Below are 6,773 nucleotides of genomic sequence, written 5' to 3'. Positions count from 1 at the left end.
GAGCATTTACAGCTGGTAAATGAGACTTTGTTACTCTCTTAGGGTCAGTAAATGCATCTGGCAATTAATTTGCTATATTTTGTAAATGAATTATCTTTTTCACTTCAAGTTCACATTGACTTGAACGAGGATCTAACACTGAAAGTGATAATTCATTCCAAGAGATTTTATTCTCCGGCTTCTTTATTTCTCCCCCTAATGTTGGAAAAACTGATTCATCAAAATGACAATCGTCAAATCTAGCTGTAAATAAATCTCCAATTGATGGTTCTAAATATTTTACTATAGATGGAGATTCGTATCCAACATAAATTCCCATTCTTCTTTGAGGACCCATTTTTATGCGGTGAGGTGGAGAAATTGGTACATAAATTGCACATCCGAACGTCCTTAGAGGGGAAATATTTGGTACATGGCCTCAAACCAGTTGAATAGGGGAGAACTTATGATAACTAGTTGGCCTGATGCGTATAAATGATGCCGCATGTAAAATTGCATGTCCCCATGTCGATGTAGGAAGTTTAGAATGCATTAGTAATGGTCTTGCAATTAATTGAAGGCGTTTGATTAACGACTCAACTAAACCATTTTGTGTATGAACATATGCAACAGGATGTTCAATAGTTATCCCAATCGACATGCAATAGTCATTAAAAGCTTGTGATGTAAATTCTCCAGCATTGTCAAGTCGAATTTTCTTAATTGGGTAATCGGGAAAATGTGCCCTTAGGCGGATTATTTGTGCTAGTAATCTTGCAAAAGCGAGATTACGGCTAGATAATAAGCACACATGTGACCATCTAGTTGACGCGTCAATTAAGACCATAAAATATCTAAATGGTCCACATGGTGGATGAATTGGTCCACATATATCCCCTTGAATTCTTTCTAAAAAACTAGGACTTTCATACCCAACTTTATTCAATGATGGACGGGAAATTAATTTTCCTTGAGAACATGCAACACAAGACAATTCATTAGCTTGAAAAATCTTCTGGTTTTTCAAGGAATGTCCACTTGAACTTTCAATTATTTTGCGCATCATAACTGATCCGGGATGGCCCAACCGGTCATGCCAAACTTTGTAGATGTTATCATACCTTTTATTTTCAATAGCATGAGATTCAATCATTCTAATATTTGTATAATACAATCCGGAGGACGATACGGGTAATTTTTCCAAAAGACTTTTCTTACCCGATATCATTTTCGTAATATTGAGATACTCTTCATCACCATCATTGGTTGTTTCAACATAATATCCGTTGGACCGAATATCCTTAAAACTTAATAAATTTCTTGGTGATTTTGATGAAAATAATGCATCTCCAATTTTAATTATTGTCCCTTGTGGTAATATGATATTCGCTCTTCCGGAGCCTTCAATCATTTTTGCACTACCCGTTATTGTATTAACATTTGCTTCTCCAATTGATAAGTAAGCAAAATATTTTTCATTATTAAAAATGCTATGTGTTGTTGCACTATCTGCAAGACATATATCTTCCTCATTTCTAGTTGATCTTCGGAAAAATAATTTTGAACAAAATTTGTTTCCGCATTTTTTCCTTCTTTATATTTTAGAGAAGCTTGATAAAGATCAACAAAATGCTTTGGAGTGCGACATGTACGTGACCAATGACCGGTCATTCCACATCGGTGACAAACATTTTCAACTTTCTTCTTGCCTTGACCACTTTTATCATTAGGATGTGGGTTTTTGTTATTTTCCCACTTCTGGTGGTTACTTATATTATTATTATTATTGTTGGGACGATTATTATGACGGCCTCCACCACGTCCACGACCTCGACCACGACCACGGCTACGACCACGGTTAGACCCACGACCGTTATAATTAGATGATGTCGCATTCACTTCAGGGAATGGACTAGAACCGGTCGGACGTGATTGGTGATTTTTCATTAAGAGCTCATTATTTTGTTCAGCCACAAGAAGACATGAGATTAATTCACAATATTTTTTAAAACCTTTCTCACGATATTGCTGCTGCAGGAGCATGTTAGTGGCATGAAAAGTAGAGAAGGTTTTCTCTAGCATGTCTTCATCAGTTATAGTCTCACCACATAGTTTTAGTTGGGAAGTAATTTTGAACATGGCCGAATTATACTCACTCACAGATTTAAAATCTTGTAGCCGAAGGTGTAACCAATCAAAACGAGCTCTAGGAAGTATCACCGTTTTTTGATGATCATACCTCTCTTTCAGATTATTCCAAAGATCAGCTGGATCTTTGACAGTGAGGTATTCAGCTTTTAATCCTTCATCGAGATGGTGGCGAAGGAAAATCATCGCCTTAGCCTTTTCTTGGCTTGATGCTTCATTTAAAGGATTTACATCCTTTATGGTGTTTCCAAGACCCATAGCATCAAGGTGGATTTCAGCATCAATGATCCATGATAAATAATTTTTTCCACTAATGTCAAGAGCCATAAACTCAAGTTTGCTAATGTTGGCCATAGTGAAAGTACTAATCAAAATAAAGAGTTGTATATTAGAGGATTGTTAGTTAAGAAGTATCATAAGATTACTTGTGAGCATTATATAACTTGTGAGCATTATACATATGAACTTTGAAAACAAAAATTATATATATATATATATATATATATATATATATATATATATATATATACCTGACAACGACAAGAACGGCAAGAAGTTGGAACTCTATGGTAGAGCCTCGTGCTGATAACGTGTTATAAAATATGATCAAATTACAATATAAATTATAAAGTAAAGAAAGAAATAAGAGTAGAGAGAACTTTTATTCCAATACTTGTGATGAAATCATCAAGTGCCTAATACATATGGCTCACTATTTATATTATCCAAATAAGATGAAAGATGAGCTATAATATGAATGCACATTATAATGGTGTATTATTACATTCATAAAACACATTGAAATGGTTGTTACTAATGCTAAATAATGATGGGGGAGTTATAGAAGAAATGAAGAATGGAAAAAATGGAGAATCCAATGGTCATTTACAAACTAATACTTCATAACAATTTCCTAAATTTGGAATAAACATAAAAAATTGTGGAAGTTTATCTTGTCTTCTTGACCAACCAATAAATCTGAAGGGCGTGGAAATGGTTTCTTGAATGTCGAACTTAAGCCATCAAACGGTTTCCTCAATGCTCCTTCCCCAAATCCACCACAATGCTGTTGAACTTGAAACCCACCTTCAATCTCTCACCCTCCTTGCTGAAAACCCTCTTCATCACCAAAAAAACCTCATCTTTCTTACTCAATCGCTCTCGCTCCCTAAAACCCATAAACCCCATCACACAATTCGGTTTCCGGCCTCGCAAATGGTCTCAACACCTCTGCACCGCCGCTGCGGCAGCAAAATCGGCCGACGATGGAGCAATTCTGATTAGAAAACGGCGGTCTCACGTTACCAATCAACCGCAACAATTGCAAATGAGCGGCAAAGCGGAGAAAAGAGCCCGCCGTGAATCCCCATCTGGTATTCTTCTTTCCCACCTTTGCCGCTGCTCTAAAGAAAGCAACACCGAAGAAGCTCTTCGTCTATACGACGAAGCATTACTCAACAATGTTCCACTCAACGTCGAACATTACAACAAGCTGTTGTATTTATGTTCCTCAAGTAATACTAATCTAGGTTTAAAAAGGGGTTTCGAGATATACAAGCGAATGGAAAGCGGTAATAACGATACTAAAGTGGTTCCAAACGAAGCAACGTTTACAACCATGGCTAGATTAGCCGCAGCTAGAGAAGATCCTGAATTGGCTTTCGATTTGGTGAAAAAAATGAAAGAGGGATGTGGGATTTCGCCAAGATTACGATCTTACGTACCCGCTTTATCTGGATTCTGCAAAAAAGGAATGGCGGATAAAGCTTACGAGGTTGATTCTTACATGATTGACAACGGAGTTGCAGCTGAAGAAGATGAACTTTCAATGCTTTTACAGGTTAGTTTCGATACAAAAAGAGAAGATAAAGTCTATGAAATGTTACAGAGATTAAGGGCTACTGTAAGACAAGTAAGTGAAGATACAGCAACATTGGTAGAAGATTGGTTCAAGTCCGATTGTGCTAAGGGTGTTGGGAAGGTGAAATGGGATGCGGGGAAGGTGAAAGAGGCGGTGGTGAAGGGCGGCGGTGGGTGGCACGGCCAAGGGTGGCTGGGGAATGGGAGGTGGAAAGTGGTGAGGACAGAAATGGACGAAAAGGGTGTTTGTCAATGTTGTGGTGAAAAGCTTGTTAGTGTTGATATTGATCCTTTAGAAACCGAAAACTTTGCTACTTCTTTGAGTACTTTAGCTTGCCAAAGAGAAACAAGAGCCGATTTTTTGATGTTTCAGGTATGAATTATGATCAAAGATTTCTAATTTAAGGATTGAATGCAAGAAATTTCTTTATTATTATTATAAAATTAAAAATTAAAAATTAAAAATTAATCTAGGAATGGGTTCAAAAACATGGACCGTTTGATGCGGTTGTAGATGGTGCAAATCTTGGTCATATAAAGAAGAATTACTTCGACTTCAATGAGGTAAAACAAGTTCATATAAATAAATGTCACAAAATGTATATATATTTGATTTTACTTATAATATTTTTATAAAATGTTGCAGCTAAAATCTGCTGTAAACTCAGCAAGAAAACTGAGTCCTTCAAACAAACTACCACTTGTGATTCTACATAGTTGTAGAGTGAAAGGTAGAGACAATGGGAATTCAAGGAATAAAACAACATTACAACATTGGAAAGAGTCTGGTGCACTTTATGTTACTCCACATGGATCAAATGATGATTGGTAAAAACTTAATTCTTTAGAATTGTTGACTAAATTACATTTTTGGTCCTTAAGTGTAGTTGGTTCTTGCAATTTTGGTCCCACAATGTTTTCTCTTGCAATTTTGGTCCTTATTTGAGTTTCTTGGTCTTGTTCCAAGTAAAATGATAATTTTTGGTTGTTAAGTATAGTTGGTTTTTGCAATTGTGGTCCCCCAAAAAAAAATTCTTGCAATTTTGGTCCTTATTTGAGATTCTTGTAATGTTTTGGTCCTTGTTCCAAGTAAAATGACATTTTTTTTAATCTTTGAGTATAATTGGTTTTTGCAATTTTGGCCCTATGAAGTTTTTTTTTTTTTTTTGGTTCTTATTCGTGATTCTTGTAATCTTTTTGGTCCCTGCTCCAGGTAAAATGACTATTTTTGGTCCCCGAGTATAATTGTTTTTTGCAATTTTGGTCCTTATTTAAGATTCTTGTAATGTTTTGGTCCCTGTTCCACGTAAAATTACTATTTTTGATCTTTGGGTATAACTGGTTTTTGCAATTTTAGCCCTCAATTTTTTTTGCAGTTTTGGTCCTTATTTGAGATTCTTATGATGTTTTTGGTCCCTGCTCCAAGTAAAATGACTATTTTTGGACTTTGAGCATAATTGTTTTTTTGCAATTTTGGTTTTTATTTGAGATTCTTGGAATCTTTTTGGTCTCTATTCCAAGTGAAATTTTGTTATTTTACTTGGAACCCGAAAAATGTAACCACTTATAAATTTAAAAGCAAAACATTGGAAATAAATTATTTTTGAAGTTATAAGTTGTATGATTTTTTTAAGGTATTGGTTATATGCTGCAATAAGTAGCAAGTGTTTGGTGGTGACAAATGATGAGATGAGAGATCATTTGTTTGCATTGTTGGGTACGAGTTTTTTTCCAAGGTGGAAAGAAAAGCATCAGGTATTATTTTTATGGGAGAATAGTGATAAAATTTAGATGGAAATTATTATTTTTGAAGTGAATTGTAATGATATGACATTTATTGTTTTTCTTAATTTGTTGGATTTTAGGTTCGAGTGTCGGTTTCAAGAGAAGGACTTAAATTTCACATGCCTCCACCATACTCGATTGTAATTCAGGTGTTAAAATTACTCAAATACCCTTTTAACCTTATAATTTCACATGACAAAATTCATTTACTTCAAATTCCAATTCTTTCACAAATTTACATAAATGATAAACCACAAATATATAAAAGATTGAACAACTTTTGAAACAATCAAGTTGTTGACTTTAATGGTATTTGACTTTGACTTTGACTTTGACCTGTAATTTCAGGAATCTGAACAAGGCAGCTGGCATGTGCCAACTGTGACAGGAGATGACTTTGAGACACGTAGGCAGTGGGTTTGTGCCACCCGTACAAACAGCTAATTAATTGTGCCATGTCAGCGTATCATTCCCTAAAACCATTGACAACATCCTTGGATTTTCTTCCATTCCATGTTGCAAAATCATTCTTTAATATAGAGGAAAGGGTAGTAAGGCTAAAATGACTTTTTTGCCCATTTGAAAGAAATTATGACCGAGAGAATGTGTCCATTGAGAAGAGAGAGGAAGATGGTTTGAATTTTTTATATTATGATTTGTAATTGTAACCTTTAATGCTGAAAATAAGCATTTGAGATTAATATTAAATGAGAAAATCGAGTTAAATAATGATACTCTTTGAGAAAGGTATTCGATTATAGAAATGTCATCCAAATACAAAATATTTTCATAGTTATGATTTGATAGATTTTTCAAGTTAATCTTCAAATACTAAGGAAATAGTCGAAAGTATAGTTTCAAAGTACAATGCCTTAATAAGAAAAATATTAGTTAAACTAGAATGCTATAATACATTGATGAAAGTATATTGTCATCTTGCACTTGATCCTTTTCTGTAATAGAGATAAAGGTTCTAAAGTTTGACTTACTTCAGTAATGTT

The 6,773-nt window shown here is 34.7% G+C and overlaps 2 protein-coding genes across 2 annotated transcripts; one reads left to right on the top strand and one right to left on the bottom strand.

Annotated features, from left to right (window-relative positions):
- Positions 1-1,404: 1,404 nt before the first annotated feature.
- Positions 1,405-2,481, bottom strand: LOC145007229 (uncharacterized). Its single transcript, XM_078966201.1, has 2 exons — positions 1,809-2,481; positions 1,405-1,688 (listed from the first exon to the last, which is right to left on the bottom strand). Exons 1-2 carry the CDS (start codon positions 2,479-2,481, stop codon positions 1,405-1,407), a joined length of 957 nt encoding a protein of 318 aa, XP_078822327.1.
- Positions 2,482-3,087: 606 nt separating this feature from the next.
- Positions 3,088-6,501, top strand: LOC145004924 (proteinaceous RNase P 1, chloroplastic/mitochondrial-like). Its single transcript, XM_078963954.1, has 6 exons — positions 3,088-4,360; positions 4,462-4,551; positions 4,634-4,815; positions 5,622-5,742; positions 5,853-5,921; positions 6,121-6,501. The coding sequence occupies exons 1-6, from the start codon at positions 3,191-3,193 to the stop codon at positions 6,214-6,216; spliced, it is 1,728 nt and encodes a 575-aa protein (XP_078820080.1). The 5' UTR covers positions 3,088-3,190; the 3' UTR covers positions 6,217-6,501.
- Positions 6,502-6,773: the final 272 nt, after the last annotated feature.

This window comes from Lactuca saligna, chromosome 7 (assembly GCF_052625555.1).
Source record: "Lactuca saligna cultivar CGN05327 chromosome 7, ASM5262555v1, whole genome shotgun sequence".
Taxonomy (NCBI): domain Eukaryota; kingdom Viridiplantae; phylum Streptophyta; class Magnoliopsida; order Asterales; family Asteraceae; genus Lactuca; species Lactuca saligna.
Note: the sequence above shows the minus strand (reverse complement) of the source record. Positions and strands in the feature narration are given on the sequence as shown.